Raw genomic sequence first — 24,774 nt, forward strand, 5'->3', positions numbered from 1 at the left:
ATACTAATATGAAACTATGAAATCATGAGGGTGGAAGGTGGGAAGGAAAGGAAGACATAACATTTAGAAAGATTTGACAAGATTTGGAAGTGGAGGAAGTTTGTAGTTCAAATGGTTCAGAAATAGAGAAGCCTTCCTTGAGCACCCAAACTAGGCAGGTATCCTTGTTACGTGTGCTTATAGAATTTTGCCCTTTTGCTTTACAGAACTTAGTACAGTTTCAGACTCTCATAATTTTGATGTGAAAAGTTCTGATAACAATTTGTCCCCAACTTCCCAGAATGTGCACTACTCTTATATAGCTCTCCATGCATGGATCTACTGGGTGTTCCATAAACATACTTCAGTGTTTTCCTCTCTTCATTACCTTTGTTTATGCTGTTCCCTCTGCTTGAAATAACCTCCCTGTAATCACTATCAAAAGTCTTCTCTTTAAGACCCAGTTTGAAATAAGCTTAGCGAGAAGTGACTACTTTTTCTCTTATGAATACTTTGTTTACATGGCTACTTTTTTATAATGCTTTCTATTATAGCTATTCTAGACATTTCTCTCCTCCACAAGAATGAGGAATACTCCTTGAGGTCAGCTGTGGGGCAGAGGAATCAGAGGTAGATGTGAATGGGCTAAATAAAAGGGAATTCTAAGCACAAATAACAGCAGAAGAGAAAGCACCAGAAAATTCAATGTAAATGAGTTTAAGAGATATCCACTCCTTCTCCCAAAGGATTCTTATACTGGTTCTACAGACTCCTATACATGTCTTCCCTCCTAATTCTCATACAATTTATTGGTGACAACATTTCCAGAAAAATCAATGACCAAAAGAAATATAATGCAAGCTTACAAATGTGAGCCACACATATAATTTAAAATTTTCTACTAGCCACATTTAAAAAAGTAAAAAGAAACAGGTAAAATTAATAATATATTTTACTCAATCCAGTATAGCCAAAATATTATCATTCCAACACATAATCAATATAAATTACTGAGATGTTTTCCATTCTTTTTTTTTATATATCTTTGAAATCCAGTGTATATTTTACACTTACAGCACATTTCAATTCCAACTAGCCACATTTCAAAAGCTCAATGCCTACACGACTAGTGGCTACAGTACTAGACAGTGCAGCTCTTTAACAACATCCCTGTCATTCACTGAAGGTTTTAGCACCCGCCTCAATTACCCAGGCTCCACTCCAATACCCTGGGCTATATTTCTTAACTCCTTATTACTCTGCACCCTTAGCCACTCACTCCCATGGCCACATCTTAGACCTTTCCATCAGATCTGCATCACCTCCAAAATCACTAATTCATACACTCCATTCTCCAACTACCAACTCCTACTTTTATTTGCTTAAGTATCTCTACTGCAACAATTCGACTTCATAAGTATCTCCCACTCACTGATGCTATCACTCGCTATCCACCAGCCCTCTTCAGATTCAGATTAGTAAGATTCCATGGTACATCATTAAACAGTCCTTTGCAAAATTCCCTCCCCCTTCTATGCCTGGCGCACTCAAATGGTTCCAACTTTACAACTCGGCAGACAGAAGAATGAATACATACAGGCAAACAGATGTTACTATGCATCCATAATCATTTATCTCAATGGGCACAGGCATCCCACTAGATTTTTCAATAAGCCAGCAATCAAAATCCTCACGGTTATTATTTCAGATCTTTTCTTTGCTCCTCCCACAACTCCTCCCTCCAAAAACTACCTTTAAAAAGCATGCATAAAACAAATGACTATTCAACTTTAACAATGCATTCCACATTATAATTTGATATTCAAAAATAACTTCTAAAATTAAAAAACAGCATTTTTTGCTAATTATAAAAATATGTGCTCTTAAAAAATTCAGATACAGACAGGTGCAAGAGAACCAAACTATTTTTCATATACTTATCGGAATACTAGAATGTAAGTTTTACAAGGGTAAAGACTCAATCTATTTCATTCCCCATCTAATGCAGTATCTGGCACATAAACCAGCTATTTTTATTTTTGGAATGATTAAGAACCCTGCTTTAAGCAACTGTGATATGAAAGGCCAAACATGAAATAGGCAAAAAGGAAGAGGGAAGGAAGAAAGAATGCTTATTTGTTTTTAAGATTTAGTCCAGAACATATATAGCCCAGTAAAGGAATAATTCTTTTTAACTTTACATAAAACTTTTTTAAATATATCAAACAAAATAATGGACAAAAATATATAAAATGTAATACATTTTAATGGTTTATGCTTCCGCCAAAAAGCTAGACTTTTCTAATAACTCTGATTCTACTTCTTGGATTACAGCATGGACACATAAATCTAAGCACTTTTCAAGATTTAATCAAGTGTAGATCACTATGATAATTAACTTTAAGTCCCCTCTTCCCCAAACATCATTAGACATAATTGCTAGATTCTATGGGCATTTATATTTGCCACAGTTATGCATATTTTCAAGATGAGATCTCCAAAACTTTCCTCTCTACCTTCACCTATAAAATCTTCCTCTTCAAAAACTGCTATATCAAATTTGGTAATTTATAAGACTATGATATAATTAAACAGTTTAATGAGAAGTGATGGCTTAAAAACAATCTTACAACTGTTCGAAATTATACCATACTTCAAACTGTCTAGAGTTTCATTCATGAGATAAAACTCACCTTTAGAAAAAATTTTCTGAGGAGCTAAGACTTGTCAAAACTGAACAAATTAACTTTGAGTAAGGTCATCATTAAAGTTCAATGTTATCTTTATTTAAACTCCTTCTGCTTTTAGTAGTTTTGTGTTACCTGAATTTAGTTTGACGAAATAACCTAAAAATGATTATTTTTAAAAGCATGGGTCAGGAAGTGGGGTGGGAACATGGGAGAGTAGGTAGGGGGACAGGTAGCTGGGCAAGAAACAAGAATCTCAGAACAAAAGACTTCATGTAAGTTTTTCTAAAGAATGAAGTATGGTAACTAATTTTTCAATGAATCTAAAACATTCACATGTGCAAGGTAAGGAGGAATAGTTAATTTAATTAAGTATAACGATTCACGAATTTAGAGATTCAAAGTTAAGCAAAAAGTACAGATCAACTACACATATTACTGTTGGTCTTAAAGCAGATAATGATGATGAAAGATAGTATCTATCTGTCCACTGACAGTGTCTATCTGTCTACCAGACTGAATTCCTTTCTATCAGTAATTATGCTTTAATTTTCTTTGTATACTGACAACAAGCACAGTACCAGGTACACAGTATACACTCGAATATTTACTGAATAAATGAATGCATGAAAAACCCTCTGTAGAAAGTAAAACAAGTTCGCTTTAATACCATGTTTTAATGAGCTAATATTATAAAAGGGAAACAAAGGATCAAAAAATTTTAAATCAAATGAAAAAAATTACTTTCATATTCATAAGGTATAATTTACTTCTTCGGTCAAATACCCTGATTAGTAAGAGCTTGAGTTTATCTATTTGCACTTCACATCAGTATCGCTTTCTCTCTTGGTTAACTTTATTTTGAATTCCAATAGCATTCACAGCATCCTAACTACCACCACAACCACCACCCTACACACACAAACAAACATCACCCTCAGATCCCCATTCCTTCAAATTAGTAATTCAGTTAGAATGACAGATGTTTAAACAACAAAAAAGGGCCACTTTTACTAAATCTACAAATAAATCTGTTTGCAAAACAAAATGTTCAGTATCACCCTCCACATTCAACAGAATCACCTGTTAAGATCAGCAGATTCCAAAGTAATAACTCAATGAAGTATGAAGTACTTACATATAAGCAAGTATGTTCTAAACAATTATCAACCAACCTTTAAGTAGCAAAGTTGAACGTACTCAACAGAATAAACTATTAAATACTTATAACACATTTTGTTTAAATGCAGATGTTGCTACTAATTAAAAATGAGTCTTCTCTAATATCCTTTCCATTAAGCATAACAGGGTTGCCACTTGGAAAAACTTTAAAATACTTGCCATATACACCAAGAAATAACTTTGTAAACACAATCTGGAATTAAAGGGTTATTAATTTTCATTGTTCATCTTTACATTAGTATGAACTACTCCTGGGATAGCTAAACTCAGGAGTGAAAACTAATGGCAACCCTAAAATTCACGTTCTTTTCCCTAATGATTCAATTAGACATAAAATACTATACTTAAAAAAAAAAAAGATCTTTCATGTTTAAGATGCCACTTTATTTTGAAATCACACATTAGAGTAACTTCCGCAACAAAAATCTTCCTTTTCCAGCCTTATTTTGATATTCTGAGGAAAGACGCTTGAGGAATAGAGGCTGAAATTTTTCAAATACAACTCTAAAGAAAGGTAGAAAAAAAATGAAAAGCATTCAGTCTTATAATCGCTACATCCTATAATCTCTATGTCTCATGTTAATCCCATAAAACGGAAAGGAAGAAAACAAAATAGGTCAAATGTAAATCAATCATCTTATATATTTGGTAAGAGCTAATAGGATCTGAAGAGGAAACTATGAGCTAAAATTAAGTTGGAGGACATCTATGCAGATTTTTCATTTATCCAAGCCATTTCCATCTCCTACTACAGGAAAAAAAGGCAACCAAAAATTGAGACATAACCTCAAGAAAAGAAAAAGTTATTCCATTTCCACACCATTACTGATTTAAAGTATCTGGAGCACAGTCATTCAATGAAGGCATTACCGTTTAGCGTTTTTACTACAGAGATGCAAGATACAATTAAGCAGCTTCTACTTACCAAACTTGCCTTTTAAATGGATCACTACTATCTATAAGCAAACTATTTTTTCTTTTAAATTATAATACCATGGGTGAGAAGGTAAAAGAGATATTACCAATTTAAACTAAATACTCCTGTACTGTAAATATTATTTAAAAAGAGTGTTCAGGTTCTCAAAGTTTTTGCTCTCTGGATTCTTTTAGTCTTGAAAATGGTGTACCCTCCAAAACACTGTTGATTGAATCTATTCATATTTACTGTATTAGAAATTAAAACTGAGAAATCTTTAAAGACATTATCATTTAAAAATAAATTCATTACTTGATGACATAAATCACATATCAAATTTTAAAAACCTATATTCTAAAACAAAGTATTAGCAAGAAAACTGTCATTGTTTTATATTTTTGCAAATCTCTTTACTGCCTGGCTTGAGAAAGAGAGCCTGATTCTCATATCCGCTTTCACATTCAATCTGCTGCATTAGGTTGTTTTGATTGAAGTACCATATTCCGCCTCCTGCAGATATGTTGGAAAAAGATAGAGTATTTCAATAGCCTTTGCAGATAACTGTGGATATTCTTTGATCCTTCACCGAAACTCAACAAATGGCAGTTTCTTAAAGGCTGTTGCAATATGGAATCTGAAACCCTATCTATGAACATTTCTTACTCACACATACTGAAATGCATTTGTCTAGCTTCCATTTTCATGGCTCTTTTTAGTTATGTATAATTTTGTAACGTCATGCATTGGTTATTTAGAAAATACTGATTTACTGAGTTACAAAGTTCTTTCAAATGTTGACCCTTTCTCTACACAATTTCAATGTATCACACTCATTACTACTATCACTGATTTTATCAAGGTCAAGTACTGGGAAGCTGTCAAGCTCACAATAGCATATATAAGTCTTCCGGAATTCCATTTTTGCTCGAAAACTTGAATTTTATTATTAGCAACAAATGTAGTCAGTTGTTTTTCTTGCATTGACAGGCTCACTTTCTTTACTTTTGAGAAAGTAAAGAGTGTCTGCGGAATACCCAAGTCTGAATGACCACACTTTTGTCAGTCTTGAGAGCTTTCAAGTAAAAATGTTTCAGCAAAATGTGGGGAATTCAGTTTACAACTCAAAACAATTATACAAACGCTTCTCCTTGAGGCAACCATTGTTCTTCAGTAATTTTTAGAAGTGCTTTACTCGTACTTTCCATTTCATCATACAGACAGGTACTCAAGGGTCAAGATTTAACAAAATTAATATTTTTATTATTTCATGAAGGACATTCTTAAGCGAATCTATTTTTTTGTGTTGTTGTTTGTTGAGTGCATAGTGGTGAAGAATGCAATGACTACCAATATGGTCTGGTGCTACTGCCTTAACCTGTGCTAATGTGCCAGCAGTTTTTACCCCTCATTGTTTTTGCACCATCAGTGCAACTGTCATTCTAGGGGAAAAAGCAAATAATGTCTTGGAGTTATTAGAAAATAGTTCTGACAGACCCTTTGAAATGGTTTTGGGAATTAACAAGGGTCTACTAACCACATTTTCTAAGTGCTGGATTAGAAGAAAGAAACTGAGAAAACAAGATAAATCATAACTCAGTGGCTGATAGCCTAGAGGAGGTATTGGAGGAGGAACTACAAGGAGACATGAAGACACAGAGTCACTGGGACTGTAGAAGACCCCTAGGATTGGCAAATATCAAAACTAAGGTTATAGTTATCTGAAGAAATGATGTACCCAGCATATTTCATTCAGGAGCTGACCTTTTTATTTTTTAGTAAACTTACTGTTTTAGATTTATAGGCATCGAAAGTTCCCATATACTACACACCCAAACTCCCTATTATTAATATTTTGTTAGTATAATATACATGTTAAACAATGAATCAATATCAATACAATATTATTAAAGTCTACTTTATTCAGATTTCCTTAGTTTTTATCTAACATCTTTTCTTCTGTTCCAAGATTCCATCCAAGATATCACATTGCATTTAGTTGTCATGGTCTCCTTAGGCTCCACTGTCCTGACTGTTTTCAACACTCCTCTCGTCCATATGACAAAATTCTTTTAAATAATAATAACTAAATAAAACAAATATTAATGGCCAGAAAAAAGGTAGCCGGTAAAAACATTCTTTTATTGAACTTCACATATATAATCATGTCAAGAAAAAATGGTATTCCATTAAAAAAGCAGATAGTTCAGCATGTAACTCCAACAGCTGCAAAAGTTCTTTTCCTTGAGTTAACCACTGGATTTGGTATTCAGTACAAATGTTTTACAGGTACTTTCCATTTCATCACACAAAATATATTTTAAAATGTATTCAATAATTGAGACATAATAAAATTAAGATTTATTGTTTCATCAAGGACATTAAGTAACTGGCGTTCATATTTTAATTTCAAATGCAAGGTGATGCACTAACTTGTACAGTTTAGTGTCACTGTCTTAATTCCAAGGCATCAGCAATTTTACTCACCACTGAGTTGGCAAATGTCAATATAGCAAATAATGCTTTACTATGATTGGGAAAATAACTTTGACCTGGAAGACCCTTCAGAAAGAGTCTGGAGAACCACCACGAGACTGGGAAATAGACTTTGAGAACCACTGTAACAGCTGATGTTATTTGTATGATTGAAAAAGTTAATTGTTAGTAAATATTCCATTGTAACAAGAGTGTTAAAATACACACATACTTAGTAAAATACTCAAACCACTGATAGTTTGGTACCTCACACACTGTCAGAACTCAAACATATAATGAATGACAGAGTATGATGGATCCTTCTTGAATAAATAATAAATAATTACCAAGTACCTATCATAAGCTAGGCTCTGAGCTAGGTGCCTCTACATTCCATTTCTTGGGTAACTTCCAGAAGCCCACGGAATGATGATTTTTAAAATTAGAAAAATATTTATCCTGAAATCTTTCCGATCTTTAAGATTAAACCTACATGACTGTAAGAAAAAGTCTTAAAATTCACCAAAGCATAAGATAGCATGTTAGATTCTATTTTAAGCACTATGCGATGAAGCTAAAAACAGGCATGCTCACATTCAGAAACCCAAATACAAAATGAACTGCTTTGGCTATGTCCTGCCAGAACCCTATAAAGAGTCTATATATTCCATTTTTCCTTAAACCAAACAACCCTTATACTATAATACTCATTCCTATTTTTAAGTGAAACTCCAATATTAATAATATAAGGGTTACATTAAATGAAGCAACTGTTAAAAAACAGTATAACAAAACCATCAAAACAAGAACTTTTAGACATACACACTGATAAGTTCAAAAGGTAAACTTCTATAAACACATTTGAAATATCCACATTGTTACAAAGAATGAGACCATCTCATTTTGGAACAGGTCATGGAAAGATCTTTAATATACATTGTGAAGTAAAAAAAAGCAAGTCAAAAGATACTATGTATAGTATGATCTCATTTATGTTTTTAGAAAATATACTTAAGTACACGTACATTCATTTAATAAATATTGAGTTCCTTCTATGTGCCTAGTTTGTTCTGCATCTAGATATATACACATACAATAAGTTAAAAATATTATACAGACACGCATAATTAAATATCCACAAATAAAAATGAATAGCTCAGACATAAAAAGCTATATATATGATTCCATTTATATGAAATGTCCAAAATAGGCAAATATGCAATGGAGGTGATAGCTGAAGTGTGCACGATTTTCTTTGGGAGTAAGAAAAATATTCTAAAATCGGTTGTGATGATGGCCGTACAACTTGTAAACACATTAAAAACTATTTAATTGTGCACTATATATGGATGAACTATATGGTATGTAAATTTTATCTCAATAAAGCTGTTATGCTCTCCCCCACATGCCCAAAAAGAACCGATACTAAAGTGTCTGCAAGGAGAGAGGCGTGAAGATGATGAAGGCTGCTAAAATTTTACACTATTTACTGCTACTTATCATTACAATGAGAAATGTAATCATTTATTATCTATATAAGATAAAGAAATGTAAATAAACGTAGAACAGAAATTATTGTGGATTTAATGTTATTCAACCTATCTCAGAACATTTAAAATTTAGACAAATAGACATGTGCATCAGCCCCCTAACAAAAATCTTGAATGTAATTTTTGTTCATTTGACAAACATATCTTAAGCACCTACTGTGTTCCACAGGGAAGAGATGGAGTGGTATACAAAGCAGAACACTAGTCAACAAAAAGAAGCAAACTAACCGCTCTGGCTTTACGTTAAGTACTTTCGCTATATAGGAGACAAAACACACACACACAAAGTGGACTGGGGTCAGACTATTGAAAATCTTGAATACCAAATTGAGAGCTAAGACTTTATCCCATTTTTGATGGAAAGCCATTGGAGTGACAGGATGAAAGGAGTGTTTGGGTGAAATTAACCTGGCAACGAAAGAAGGGAAACTGAAAGCAGAGAATGCCAGAAAAGAAAAAGATGCAGTTTTAAAAAACAGAACATCTACAACAGTCCTGTATTAGTGATATTTCAAAGTTACTAATTAATGTTCAAAGAGTTTATGTTTGTCACTCTGTAATATAAATATCTAATCACTATGTTGTACACCTGAAACTAACATATCATATGCCAACTGCAATTTAAATATAAAAAAATTTATTTAAAAAATTTTAAAGAGTTTATGTTTGTTTTGTTTGCTTGATCGAAAGCGAAGCAGAAAATGAAAAAAGGTGATTTCTTATTTTGATGAATTTTAGAAGTGCACAGTAAAGAATGAAAGTTTACCAAAAAATTCTGAAGGGAAGTGGGATTTGGGCAGTTACCTTTTCATGTGATTGCACTAAAACCAAGAGCAGAGGCAATCAAAAGCAATGGGAGTTCCACAGTTTTTAACATGGAAGGAGTAACATTTTGTAGTTAGAGCAGCAAAAAGTTCATGGCAATTAGAACGAATAAAATTGATAGTAGAGGACAACTAAGTACTTTGAAATTTCTCTACCACCTATTTCAAAAAAAAGATGCTAATGACAAAATTTGTTACATAAATGCAGGTTTAGGTGAGGACCAAATATGACATATCAAAATTTAAGTGTGATAAATTTCACCCTTAATTTCACCGACTGTTACTTCTATAATGAAGTACTTTTCAGATACTGCATAAATAATAAACTTAACTCAATTCACATACATTTATTAACTGATTTCACTCATAAAGATTCCTTCTTAATACAGAAAAATATTTTCATTGCTTATGTAACCTCCTTTCTATAGCAGCCTCCTGGAAACAATATTACCTACCAATCTAATACTATGGCAACATTTTGAGATTAAAATTACGAGTAAGGCAAATTCTCATTTCCACTTTCTCTGCATTAATGTTCAGCACTGCTTTTTTTAAAATGTCAGTTAAAAAAAGATGAGCATCTAAACAAGACACATAATCTTGCAATATCTGATTACTGTGATAATTTCCAAAATCAAACATACTTGACATAAATTATACATTCTATTTTGTAATCTATTTCATGCTTTATCAAATGTTCCGATTCAGAAGCAATGTTTACTTACATTTTATAAAAATCTGTCTCTGCTATCATTTAATAATCTTATCTGACAGGTTTATAGAAACAGAAACAATAAAGGTATAGATAATGAACAAATAAAGAATTACTTATTTCGCTCACACTTCATCTAATCAAAATATCATTAGCTTTGCTCCCTAAAGCACCAAAAGGTCTGTCATATTAATATATTTAGTTAGGATAAAACATTTACAAACCTATATCAAGACATTATTTAAAAGAGCAAAAAAGGAGAAATAATCTAATTGTCCAATGATAAGGGACTAGCTGAATAAAATACAATGTTACCTTTCTAATGATCATATAGACCTGTATTTACTAGCCTGGAAAGGCAGCCTCGAAAATAGCAGATTACAAATTACTAGTGTGATCTCTTTTTGTGATGAATATACAAACAAATATACTCCCAGAGAGAAAGTCTAATGGATAGATACTGAGATGTTAACCATGATATTTCTAAGTGCTAGGATTACAGGTGTTGTTTATTTTTCTGCCTACTCTTCAGTATTCTCTGAAATTTTCCCAAGCAAAATGATATTTGCAAGAATTGACATCTATGATTCAAAGTAACAAACTCCAAAATCTTCCTTGCAAAAAACCCAAGTTATACCCCAAAATACCTTGGCATAGAGCAAAAGGGAAAGTATCAGCAATAACATAACTAGAATTCTCAGTGAGGGAGGCACCAGAGAGGGCTGCAGGACTAACATGGCACCTCTAACAGCCTATACAGCACAGGGTTCTGAAATCACAAGACCTACATTCATGACCTTGCCACTTTTATTTATATGACCTTGGGCTAGTCACTTATCTTTTCCCAGCTCTTATCAATAAAAGAGAGGTATTACCTGTCTTTCCTATGACAAAGAACTTTTAGAAAGATCAAGTGAAATAAAGTGATACATTATGTACTGCAAAGTATTATATATTATTCAAATATTTTTTTAAATTACCAAAAAAAAAAAAAAGGTGCTCAATGCCAGAGCAGAATGCCCAACCAATTCTGTGAAGTAATGAACCAGGGGTTTCATCTGTTCTTAAAGGCTACATCTTCATTATAAACACGCAGTTTTTCAGGAACTTAGATTCTTCATCCCAGTTCCCACTACAACCATGGGCCATTTTATTTTTTATCCCTGGCTACCAGAAAGAAGATACGAATTATACTAAACCCTAAAGCCTCAGCAAGAACCCTGGAGCAGCATGTTGGAATTCACCAGGAGAAACCCAAGGTTAATCAGCTATGGACTCACCAGTAAGCATTACAGCAATCAACAGGGATTACAAGATACTCTTTTTAAAGAAAGACAATACAATCACCCAGGAAAAGGCAGCATTTCAAAACAATTATATGGAATACTTAAAAACTAAAGTGTTTTATAAATTGTTTTTAAATACTGTTCATAGAAATGGTGACTTAAAACAAAAGCCATCTAAAAAAGCAAGTTGAAGAGATCCAAATCAAATCCGTGAATAAACTGTCAGATTTACTTGCTTCTATCTGAAATAATGCAGACAAATTACACCACAAAGATCAAAATTGAGTGGCTAGTTCTCGAAAATTAAGAGGCAGAATATGACAACAGAATTCACTGACAGACTTATTGAGACTTTTAAAAGTATGGTTTTAAAACTATGGAGTCTCTTTCCATTGAATTCCATTATTTACTCCACTAAATTGACAATGATTCTTACTTCCCACTATTCCTCCTGTTAGCTATATAACTTGATATGAGTTTAAATGCAAAAAACATTTGTAATTTAAAAAAGAAGCACTGTAAGAGGAGCTACAGGAAACTGTAAGAAGAGCTACATGAAACTGTCAGATTATTAACTTCTAAAATCATCTGGCCATCACACCCTCCTGGTTTTTAAGTTCCTAAAGATAATAAAATACTCACTCTACATTCTCACAAATGTCATTTATGGGTATTCCCCTAATGAAAAAGAAAACCTTTCATAAACAAATGTGCAGAGAACTCTTTTTGATATGTATGACTCACAATCCAATTTTCATTGGCAGTATCTTTATGTGTTGCAGCTTACACTATCCCTACAAGAGATACAGATCTATCCATTTTTCTCATCTGATCTTTGTAAAATTGTTATAGATTTAGAAGGACTCACTAAAATGGGCCATGATGAAAATAATTATAAATACAATCCACAGCAAAATGATGTGGATTGTGAATTAAGATAAGAAAAAAGTCACTGCATTTACTCAAAGCCTCAGAGGTGGAAATCCATTGGAAGTACCATATTTTCACCTAAAACTTTGAAAAAATCTGTCTCTTTCTATCTTATTAGGAATAAATGCTATTTACTTCCAAAACCACATACACACAAATGAGAAAATATAATTTCCAAAAGGAGACACTTCCAAAGCTTACTGCACCAAAAATTATATATACACATTCTAAAATAACGATGGTAGGCATTCCTAAGATCATCTCCCTCCTCCAAAAATAAGAATAGCAAATCTAGCCACAATCACGTATTAAAAATCTTAATACATCTATCACCAACTAAGCAATTTATCACAGCTCCTCAAAGTACTGGGCACACACAATGACAGACCAGTATATCAAAACAGTTATTATAATTTGAAAAAATTGTACAACGAGAACATAAAAGTAGAAAACAACTCCTCTGGAAAAACTCAAGTAGATTTTGGAGGGAGCAAGAAAGGAGATCGATTTTCCAAAAATGTTTCTCCCAAGTGTTTAGCGTTTATCTGATACAAGTTCATTTTTGTAACGAGAAACTTTAGCTAACAAGACTCACACCAGGGATCTGATCTATCACCAAAGGCACTTTCTTAAAATGAGAAAGAACAAAGGAGGAAATCTCCCAGCATGTGCTTTCCATACCAGTTTCTTTGGACAGCATCAAGAATGACAATATAGCCAGCACAAGCTTTTCAGCTTTACTCTGCGGTCCATGTATAACAGAACTGATTAGCTATCGTTCGAAAGGATTTCTAGCAAAATAAATCTTAGAAGGCTAAAGATCGCATAGTGACTACATTTTAAAACTATAGAAAACAGTATCTTAAAGTTATGTACTCTTTATTTAAAGAGTTAGTTACCTCCAAATATTCAAATTCCTAAGGCTTTTGCATTTCAGTCAATAGTTTGAAACTGGAAAAAACGAAACTAACCATTCTAAATCTGCTCTCCCTTAATTTGTAATTAGAAGTAAATTTTAAAAGAATGACACTCAAAGACGGCGCCTTAATAGACAAATTTTGGAATGTTAACATTGCAAAATTATTGGGGGAAATGATCTTTCCAGCAAAGCTTTTTCCACAGAAAAACTCTCCAGAAACAAATCTGGTGTTTGGTTGTTCTAGAAGTTGTCGTTTCATTATAAAGGAGAAAAAAAATTTAATGATTTTTATTAATTATAAAAAGAGGACCCCTCGAAGATTTAAAACTGTATATCCCAATCTTCACTGATAGAGATGTCAGTTCTCTAGGTCAGAATATAACCAGCTGCTTGGTCTCACACAGGAAGCCACAGAGAAGGGAATATCGCGTTCAGAGCCTTTAAATAATATGCGTTAGTTAAAAACTGCCTGCTACTAAACCAAAATTATTCAAGCAGAGCCCCATTTGTCACAATCCAATCATAAGGGTTCCACCCCCCTCCCCCAACTGCTTGTGTAGTGGTATATTTGCTTCGGTAAAGAAGCCATCATCAGGTAAAGAAGACTGGGGTGGCAGAAAAAGCGGGGAAAAGGGGGCACCCTTTCATCCAATTTCGCGAGGCGTGAGTAATTGGTACAGTTGAGAGGAACGGAGGAACGTTCTATTTATTGGGGGTTGAAGTACGATGAGGGGAGAATTTCGTTCAAATCAATATGGCCAGCAAGATGTCCCTACAAACAAAAGGCAACGGGGGGATATAAACACAAACCATTCACCTCCATCAGCTATAGCATCGCCATCATGGTGTGTGCAGAGACCCCCAAAGGCTCCTCTCACCCTGCACACCAGCTGAAGGAAGAGAAGGAAAGAGAGGTGCTTCCCACCACCCACTACTGCTTCCAAATAGGGCTTTCTCCCTATGGTTGCCCAGAATGAGAGAGAGCGCAACGTCCCGCCCAGGCAGACTCCCCCGCTAACCCTCAACCGAACCCCAACGCCGGCCCTGAGCTCACTAAACTTTAGTGGAGCTTCTCCCCACATCCCTACCCCATCGCCCCAGGATCGCGCTGCCCACAAGCGGGGCACCCCGGGTGCCTCCTGACAGGCGGGCAGCCGGAGAGAGCCGAGTCCGGGGCGGGGGCAGTAGGGAGCCACGGAGGGGCGGGGCGGCCGGAGCCAAGTTCCCGGGGGTCTGAAGAGAGCGCCTGACAGGAGCCCGGGACTGCAAAGGAGGAAGAGGAAGAGGCGGTGGGGAGCTTTCCCAATCCCCCCTACTTGTACACACTGCCCCAGCCCCCGCTCCCCATGGGGGGCGGGGAGACTGACTGGACAGAGAAGAAGCCGAGCCCCAGGGGCAGCCGCAGCCCCCACCTCCTCACTCCCGATCTCTTCCCCCGCCACCCCCGCCAGAGGCGCACACAACAATAACACGCCGGGGACAACCCGTCAGCGCCCCCGAGGCACCCGGGGCCCGCGGCCCGTCGCTGCCGGGCCCCCTTAGCTGGGGCCGGGCGCGCCGATCTCCCCTACAACTCCAGACCCGGGTAGAGTCTGGCCCGAGCAGCCCCCCAGGGTCGGACCCATCCCCCCAGGCACCAGCGGCGCCGTCTCCGCGGCCGAATATTAGAAGTGAATTCGAGCTGCGCTTTACCTTTAGTTCCGCACTGTCCGCCATCTTGCGTCTGTCAGCGCAAGCGCACTGAACCTCGCCAGGGGCCGCCGCTAGACCCGCCCCTCTAGCCAGCCTGGCCCCGCCCTGGCCCTTCCCCTCTCGTCCCTCCACCTCCCCGGCCCGCCCCCGGCCTCCGCCCAGCTCCTGAAGCTCTAAGCCCCGCCCCGGGCACGTACAGCTGCGAAACGGACACGTACCATTTAAATAATGGCGCCAAGCGGGGAGGTTTGACAGTTACTCCCCCCCTCGGCCTCCCCGCCCCCCATCCTGGCCTGGCTAGGGCCTCCAGAGAAAGGCCGTAGCGAGAGGGCTGCTGGCCTGAGCCCTGCCCCTCTGCGGCCTGCAGAACCCCTTCTGCAAAGCTTCGATGGCTACACGGTCACATGAAACTATAATGTCCCCCTCCCCAATCGGCAAGCCCTTTTCAGCACCTGCTACCTGCGAGGCTACGCGTGGCTAAAAATAACAATCTGTTATATTTAAGTATCACTTAATGAAGCATTACTAGGTTTATTAGCTTAGATTCTTCTCATGATAGCCCAGTGAGGTAGGCAGGGAAGAGATTACAATTCCCGAGGTATACATTCAGAAGTGAAAGCTCAGAGAGAAAAGGTGACCTGCCAAACAAGCAGGTGACCTGCCCAAATAAGCACTTAACAGAGGTCGCCTAAGACAAAATTCTGAAGACGTTAATTCATTAACTTCTTTGTTTCAGCAAGTCATTATTTAGTGACTATGTGCCGGCGCTGTTTCTAAGGGCTATATGTATATTGGGAAATTAAATACAACAAGTTCCTGCCCCACCTATAGTGAACCAATAATGGTACAATTACAAGTGGTGATCAGTACCAGAAAAGAGCAAATGGTCCAGTGAGGGAAAAAAAGGATTGAGAGGAGATGTATTTAATCCTGGGAGGGCTTTCTCCACTAAAGTAACATTTAACTAGACATGATGAAAGAATTATTTCACACCTTTTCTTCTCTACTAAAAGCCTCCTATATATCCTCCCCAATCCTCACTTTTTGCTGCTCATATCTCATGCCAAAAAAAAAAAAGAGAGAGAGAGAGAAAGAACTCCCTTATCTTTTGACCATCAAAACTACTCTCATAGACATTAGTAACATTTGGATTACTATGAATGAACTGTGCCTGTGAAGGCCAGTCCCTCCACCAGTGACCTGGATTCCTTTCACTCCCACATTCTTAAGGATTTTACTCCTGCAATTACCTCACCCTCCATCATCATTACTCCCCGCCCTCCCCCCATTAGAGTACCCCTATGAGCATAAAAACATAGTGAAATTCCTCCCATCTTAAACAAACCTCCCCTGACTCCAAAATTACCTCCAAAACTGCCCTATTTCTTTGCTCTACTGCATAAATTCTCAGAAAAATCTATCTACAGTGCTTGTTCCCACTTCCTCACTTTCTCACTTCACATTCATTTCTCTGCCTACTCTAATGCAGTTTTGATTTCCCTCATAAAGATCACTAATGATCTCCGTGTTTCCAAAGCCAATCACCAATTCTCTATTCTTATCTAAATTGACCTCTCAGCAGAACTGCAAACAAGTGACAAGTTTCCTTACTTTGAAACACTTTATCCCCTAACTTTCTCAACATCTAACTATCAGGATTATCCTGTTCTCTCAGAGAGACTCCTTTTCAAATTCCTTTGATTTCTCCCCTTCGGCTCAATCATTAAATGTTGCTGTGTTCCAGAGCTCAGTTCTTACCCTCTACTTTTCTCTATGTGAACTCTCTCCAAGTGATGTCATCCAACTCCTTGACTTTAAGTGTATAAACCGATGATTTTCAAAATTTCTGTCCAGCCCAGACCTCTCCACCAAAACCTAGATTCACAAATACAACTAGCTACTTAATGTCTCTACTTCGTGATTCAGTTATCTCAAAGAGAGCCTTGATTTTACGCCCAATCCTTCTCATCATGTCAAAGAGCCTTGATTTTATCCCAATCCTGCTTATTTCCAGTTATTTTCAGTGGATGGAACCATCATCCACCTAGTTGTTCAAGCCAAAATCTAGAAATCATACTCGGTTCCTCTCTTTCATTCACCTCTCGCATCCAATCTGTCAGCCAGTCCAGCCGACTGTGCCTCTAAAACATATTCCAAGCCTTTCCATTTCACTGAGCCTCCACTACAAATCACCCTACTCAAACTGCCATAATTTTACAAAAGGACTGCTGGGAGGGCTACTCAACTGATAGGACTTAGACACTCTTGCCTTTTAGAGACTGTGGTATGATAAAAAGTATAATTCAACTTTGTCCCTGGTTTCTGGCACAAAGCTCCTAAAACCCTAGATATTTCCCCATAGGATCATCTTTTGTTATTCGTAATGAGCCCCTTTTCAACACACCTGATTCTGTGCTAATTAGATGACTCAGGGTGGGGCTCCTAATGAAGTCTGGGTCTGGATGGGAGCTATCAATGGAAAAAGTTGAAAATCACATGATATCACTTATATGTGGGATATAAACCTAAAAGCAACACAGGAACAGGACAGAGACTCATGGACATGGACTATAGACTAGTGGTTACCAGAGGGTAGGGGTTGAGGGGAGGGGAGAGGTCAATGGGGTAAAAGGGGTCAAATATAGGGGAGTGGGGGGAGAGTGAAGTAGATAAAGGGGATCAAATATATGGTAGCTGAAGGAAATTGGACTTTGGGTGGTAAATACACAATAGAATATACAGTGCAACTAGGAAGAGAAGGCCAAAGAAGAATTTTAAATGGCTGGCTAAATGTTAAAGGAACACTCCCACCCAGAGCCAATTTGCAAAAAGTAGGAAAGGTTTTTTTGTTTTTGTTTTGTTTTGTTTTTAAGTTCCCAGTGTTCAAGAAAATCTCAGTAAAAATACTGACTGAACGCAAGCTAAGGCTTCAACAATCGAGAACAGCAAACCCCGAGGAAGGGAAAAAAATTTGATTTCCAGAGTTAACACATTATAATATTCAAATGTCAGAAAACATAGAGGATAGAAAGCAATGGGATAACATTTAAGTTCTGCCAAATAGGAATTTGGCAAAACTATCCTTCAGAAATGAATGAGAATGTAAGACATTCCAAGATAAATTAAAGCTAAGAGAGTGTGTTACTAATAAGCCTGCCCTAGAAGAAATGCTAAGAGAATCCTTTAGGCTGAAATGAAAGGGCAGTAACCAGTAACATGAAGCCATATGAAGAAACGTAGAACACTGGTAAAAGTAACTACATAAGTAAATATAAAAGTCAGTATTATTGTACTTTTGGTTTGTAGTTTTTCTATGAGACAAATGCACAAAATAATAAATCTATGTTAATGGGCACATAATGTATAAGGATGCAATCTGTGACAATAACTATTAAGAAGAGACAGAGATGTATGAGAGCAGAGTGTTTGTATATTATTGAAATTTAGTTTGTATTATTTAGATTGGGTTGGAGAATCACTAAAACATATACAGAAAAGGAAAGAAGAAGGTAAAGAATCAAAAGAGAACACTACTTAAAAAAATCAACCAGATACAAAAAAAGGCAATAATAGAGGAAGTGAGGAATAAAAAAGTATATAAATCATACAGAAAATAGTTAAATGACTGAAGAAAATTCTTTCTTATCACTAGTTACTTTAAAGGTAAGTGGATTAAACTCTCCAATTAAAAGAAAGATGTCAGATGGATTTAAAAAACATGATCCATTTATATGCTATCTATAAAGAACACTTCTTAGATACAAAGACAAAAGAGGTTGAAAGTAAAAGAATGGGGAATCTAGTCTATGTAAATAGTAATGAAAATTGGAGAGGTTATATCATTAGTAGACAAAATAGATTTTATTTTATTTTATTTTATTTAAAAAAAATTTTTTTATGGTGACATTGGTTAACAAAATCCAATAAGTTCAGCTGTACACTTTATCAATAAGGCATATATGTATTTACACTATGTGTTCCCCTCCCATAGTTAGATTTCTTTCTGGCACCACATATTTGACCCCCTTTTCCCCATCTACCTCCCCCTTCCCCCCTCCCCCGACCTTCTGGTAACCACTAGTCTATAGTCCATGTCCATGAGTCTCTGTTTGTTTGTCCTGTTCCTTTGTTGCTTTTAGGTTTATATCCCACATATAAGTGATATCATGTGATTTTCAACTTTTTCTATCTGGCTTATTTCGCTTAGCATGATTATCTCAAGGTCCATCCATGTTGTTGCAAATGGCAGTATTTCATCTCTTCTTATGGTTGAGTAATATTCCATTGTATATATGTACCACAGCTTCTTTAGCCAATCACCTATCATAGAACACTTCAGTTGCTTCCATGTCCTGGCCACTGTGAATAATGCTGCTATGAACATTGGTGTGAAAATATCTTTTAGGATATGGGTTTTCAAGTCTTTGGGTAAATACCCAGTAGAGAGATTGCTGGATCATATGGGAGATCAATTCTTAGTTTTTTGAGGAACCTCTGTACCGCTTTCCATAGTGGCTGTACCAATTTGCAGTCCCACCAGCAGTGTATGAGGGTTCCTTTTTCTCCGCATCCTCTCCAACATTTGTTATTACTTGTCCTGTTGATTATAGCTATTCTAACAGGTGTGAGATGGTATCTCATTGTGGTTTTGATTTGCATTTCCCTAATAGCTAGCAATGTTGAGCATGTTTTCAAATATTTGTTGGTCATTTGTATGTCCTCTAGGGAGAAGTGTCTTTTCAGGTCCTCTGCCCATTTTTTATTGGATTGTTTGTTTTTTTGTTGTTATTGAGTTGTGTGAGTTCTTTGTATATTTTGGATATTAGGCCCTCATTGAAGGCATTGCTTGCAAATATATTTTCCCATTCTGATGGTTATCTCTTTACCTTGTTGATGGTTTCTTTTGCTGAGCAGGAGTTTTTTAGTTTGATGTAGTCTCGTTCATTTATTTTTGCTTTTACTTCTCTTGCCTTTGAGGTCAAATTCATAAAATCCTCTTTAAGTCCAAGGTCCTTGAGTTTAGTTCCTATGTTTTCTTTTATGCATTTTATTGTTTCATGTCTTATATTCAAGTCCTTAATCCATTTTGTGTTATTTTAGTGTGTGGTGATAAACAACAGTCTAGTGTCATTCTTTTGCAGGTGGTCTTCCAGTTTTCCCAGCACCATTTATTGAAGAGGCTTTCCTTTCTCCACTGCTTTTGGCTTTTTTGTGGAAAACTATTTGCCCACATAAATATGGATTTTCTTCTGAACTCTCTATTCTGTTCCACTGATTGGTGTGTCTGTTTTTCTGCCAATAACATGCCATTTTGATTATTGTCATTTTGGAGTATAATTTGAAGTTGGGCAGAGTGATGCCTCCAGCCTCGTTCTTTTTTCTCAGATGGCTTTGGCAATTTGGGGTCTACAAAATAGATTTTAAAACAAAAAGGATTATAAGAGACAGAGAAGGGCATCATATATTGATAAAAGTTTTTTAAAAATCCATTCTGCCAATCTCCGTCTTTTAACTGGAGAGTTTAATTCATTTACATTTATTCTGATAAAAGGTTTAATACTTAACAAAGATATAACATATACAAACATATACATACCTAATGACAGAGTCTCAAAATATGTGAAACAAGCACACATGAACCATTCTCCAGGACAGACTATATGTTAGGCTACAAAACAAGACTTAATAAAATAAAAAATATTGAAATCATACAAAATATCTTTTCCTAATACAACAGAATGAAACTAGAAATCAAAAACAAGGAAAACTGGAAATGTACAAATATGTGGAAATTAAACAACACACTCATAAACAGCCAGTGGATCAAAGAAGAAACCACAAGAGAAATTTAAAAATACCTTGTGACGAATTTAAACAAAACACAACATTCTGAAATATAGAGTATAAGGAAAGGAATGCTCATTGGGAAATTTATCATTGTAAAGACATACATTTAAAAAGGAGAAAGATTTCATATCAATAATCTAATTGTACACCTTAATGGACTAGAAAAGGAAGAGCAAACTAACCCCAAAGATAGCTGAAGAAAGGAAATAATAAAGATTAGAATGGAGATAAATGAAATAGAGAGTAGAAAAACAATAGAGAAAAATCAACAAAACCAGAAGTTGGCTTCTTGAGGAGATCAACAAAATTTACGAATCTTTAGCTAGATTGACTAAGAAAAAAAGGAGAAAAGTCTCAACTTACTAAAATCAGAAATGAAAGAATACTTATCACTATCAATTTCATAGAAATAAAAAGGGTTGTAAGAAAATAATATAAACAACTGTACTCTAACAAATTGTATAACCTAGAGAAAATGGACAAATTCCTAGAAACAATCTACCCAGTTGACTCATGAAGAAATAGAAAATCTGAACAAACCTATACCAAGTAAGGAGATTGAATCAGTAGTAAAAAAAATCCTCCCAACAAAGAAATCCCAGGACTAGATGACTTCATTAATGACGTCTACCAAACATTTAAAAAAGAATTAATACCAATCCTTATCAAACTCTTCTGAAAATATATTTTCTAACCCATTCTTTAAGACCAGCATTAGACTGATACTGAGCCAGACAAAGATGCTCAAGAAAAGAAAACTGCAGACCAATATTCCTTATGAATCCCTTGGTTAAGTTTATTCATAAGAAATTTATTCTTTTTTATACTATTATAAGTGAAATTATTTTCTTAATTTTTTTCAAATTGTTCATTACTGGTATATAGAAATATAATTAATTTTTGTGTGTTGATTTTGTATTTTACACCTTTGCTGAATATGTTTAACTCTTAAGTGGCAACTTTTGTATTATATAATTTACCATAATAAAAAATAGTTAAATGATTTAACTTAGAGAGAAATTTATTGTCATATATGCCTATGTAGGAAAATTAAAAAGTTGAAAATCAATTATATAACTATCCATCTCAGGAAGATATTAGATCAGCAAATCAAACTCAAACTAGCAATAAGAAAATAATAAAAATGAGAGCAGGAATAAATTTGAAACAAACATAAAATAGAGAAGATCAATAAAGACAAAAGTTGGCTATTTGAAAATTATAATAAAATGGGTTGCTCCCAATAAGACTGATAAAGAAAAAAGGAAATTATCGTTATCATGAATGAACCAAGGATTACCAAAGACGTTATAGAACTATAGACACTAAAGTAGATAATAAAAGATACTGTGGACAACCTGATTCTAATGCAGCTGATGATTTAAATGAAATGAACAAATTTCATTTTACCAAAGCTAACTGAAGAAGAAATAGAAAATGAGAATAGTCCTACATCTATTAAAGAAATTGAATCCATTATTTAAAAGCTTCTTAAAAGAAAATTCTAGACAGATGATTTCACTAGTGAATTTTCCAGGAGGAAATGATAACTAATCTTATAAAAAGTCTTCTCAAGAATAGGAAAAGATATAACATACTCAACTCTTTTTGAGGCCAGGGTCTTGAAACCTAACAAGGATATTACAAGAAAGAAAAAGTATAGACATTTACAATCTACCCAATGAAGGCAAAAAACTTAAGCAAAACTTTAGCAAATTGAATCCAGCAATACATAAAAGTATAATAGAATATAACCAAGAGGCACTTATTTTAGGAACAAAAAAGTTTAATGTTTGAAAACCAACCATTTTAATTTACCACATTAATAGAAATGAAGAGAAAAACCATACTGATAGATGCAGAAAACGTATTTAATAAAAATTTAACACCTATTTATGATACTAACTTTAGTGAACTAGTAATAAAAGGTAACTCTTCTGTATAAGTACAAGACTCTGCCGAAAATCTACAGAAAACATAGTTAATGGTAAAATATTGAAAATATTCCTCTGATAATGGAAATGAGACAAAGATGACAAGGTAAGTAGAAGAAAATATCAGGATTAGAAAGGAAATAATAAAACTATCATTCACAGGAAACATAATTGTGCATGGGAAAAATCTAAAAGAATTCTCAGAAGAACTATTACATATTAGAACTAATAAGTGAATTTATTAAGTTCACTGTATGGAAGATAGGTTAACAAAGCCAATTATGTTCTTTTTCTTTTCTTTTCTTTTCTTTTCTTTTTTAGGCTAGGCAACCCTTGGTTGCCTTGTCAGCTTACAATCCCTTATTTTTTTATTTTTTATGCCTACAGCACCTGGTCTTCCCAGGTGGTCTCCCATCCAAGTATTAACCAGGCCCAATCCTACTTAGCTTCCAAGATCAGACAGGATCGGGCTTGTTCAGGGTAGCATGGTCGTAGACAATTATGTTTCTATATATCAGCAATAAACAAATAGAAAATATAATTCAGAAAAAGATGCCAATTACAATTGCATTTTTAAAATAAAAAAAAAACCATCTTGGAACACATCTTTAAAAAAGGGGCTTCTACACTGAAAACTATTAAACTTTTGCTGAAATTAAATAAGACCTAAATAAATAGCAGCATTATACTCTTTTCATATGTTTGAATACTCAATATTGTAAAGATGTCAATTCTCCCCAAATTGGTATATATTTAGTTGGAACATATTAAATGTAATTGAGATCAAAATCCTAGTAGATTTGTTGTAGATACTAATAAACTGGTTCTAATATTTATAGAAATGCAATGATTCAGAAATAGCAAATGCAGGCTTAAGGGGAACAACCTAAGTGGAAGCCTCACACTACTGGATATCAAGACATTATAAATCTAGAGTGATTAAATCATTGTAATATTGGCAGAAGGATAGATAAATAGACCAAGGAACAGAAGAAATAGTTCAGAGACAGTTAGAGAAAGCATGATCCTCTCAAAAACAGATATAGGTCAGTTAGATATCATATAGCAAAAAATAAATCCTACCTCTTCCTCAAACTATATATAGAAAGCAATTCCAGATAGATTATAAATCTAAATATGAAATATAAAGTAAATATAAAGTAAAAAATATAAAGTAATATAAAGTAAAAAACTTCATGGAGGAAATTTCACATTGTGGGAATTTTGGTGGGAGGAGCGTGCTCAGAGCTAGCCACCCAATGTGGAGGCCCCAAGCTGAGGGAAAACAGTTTCATGATTCAACCAGGGGGACAGGTGTCTGAACCAAGCCCAGCTAAGCAAAACCTTACTGCTGACCCCTTAAGCACAACTTTCTGCAGCATGATTTGCTACCGTCTCTGGATCTTGCAAGGTTTTAATTCACTTTCCAAGTCTGCTCCTCCAGGCTCCCTTTGATCTTAAGAACTTTCAATTATCTTCCAATAAATTTTCTTTTTTTTTTAAACTTAAGAAGATTTCTTTGCATGCAATTAAGAATCCTGATAATGCATCATTCCCTTGTTCATTTTTTTATTGCACTTATCACAGTGTATAATTATTTTATTCATTTGTCGTTTGTCTACTTGATGATGACCTACACCAAAGAATAAACTCCAGGAGGTCAGGGCTTATATCTGTCTTGTTTTCCACTGTATCCCCTGCACTTAGAACAGGGCCTGACATATAACAGGAACTCGATAAATGCTAGTTGAATGAATGAATGAATGAATGAATGCCTCCTTTGCTTACTACTTTGCTGTCTTCTTCGTTTCACAGACAAGGGATTTTTATCAGCCATCTTCACT

At 35.3% G+C, this 24,774-nt stretch overlaps 1 protein-coding gene and 1 pseudogene across 1 annotated transcript in view; both read right to left on the reverse strand.

The window, feature by feature from the left end:
* PIAS1 (protein inhibitor of activated STAT 1) overlaps positions 1-15,228 on the reverse strand; it is a 108,841-nt gene extending 93,613 nt beyond the window's left edge. Inside the window, exon 1 of the mRNA XM_023526818.1 lies at positions 15,150-15,228. Coding sequence (XP_023382586.1) covers positions 15,150-15,173 — 24 coding nt within the window. The 5' untranslated portion in view covers positions 15,174-15,228. The remainder of the gene's footprint in view (positions 1-15,149) is intronic.
* An 8,080-nt stretch (positions 15,229-23,308) lies between these two features.
* LOC111735840 lies at positions 23,309-23,427 on the reverse strand (annotated as a pseudogene).
* Between the last annotated feature and the right edge of the window lie 1,347 nt (positions 23,428-24,774).

Source organism: Pteropus vampyrus, unplaced genomic scaffold, assembly GCF_000151845.1.
Source record: "Pteropus vampyrus isolate Shadow unplaced genomic scaffold, Pvam_2.0 Scaffold15, whole genome shotgun sequence".
Lineage (NCBI taxonomy): Eukaryota > Metazoa > Chordata > Mammalia > Chiroptera > Pteropodidae > Pteropus > Pteropus vampyrus.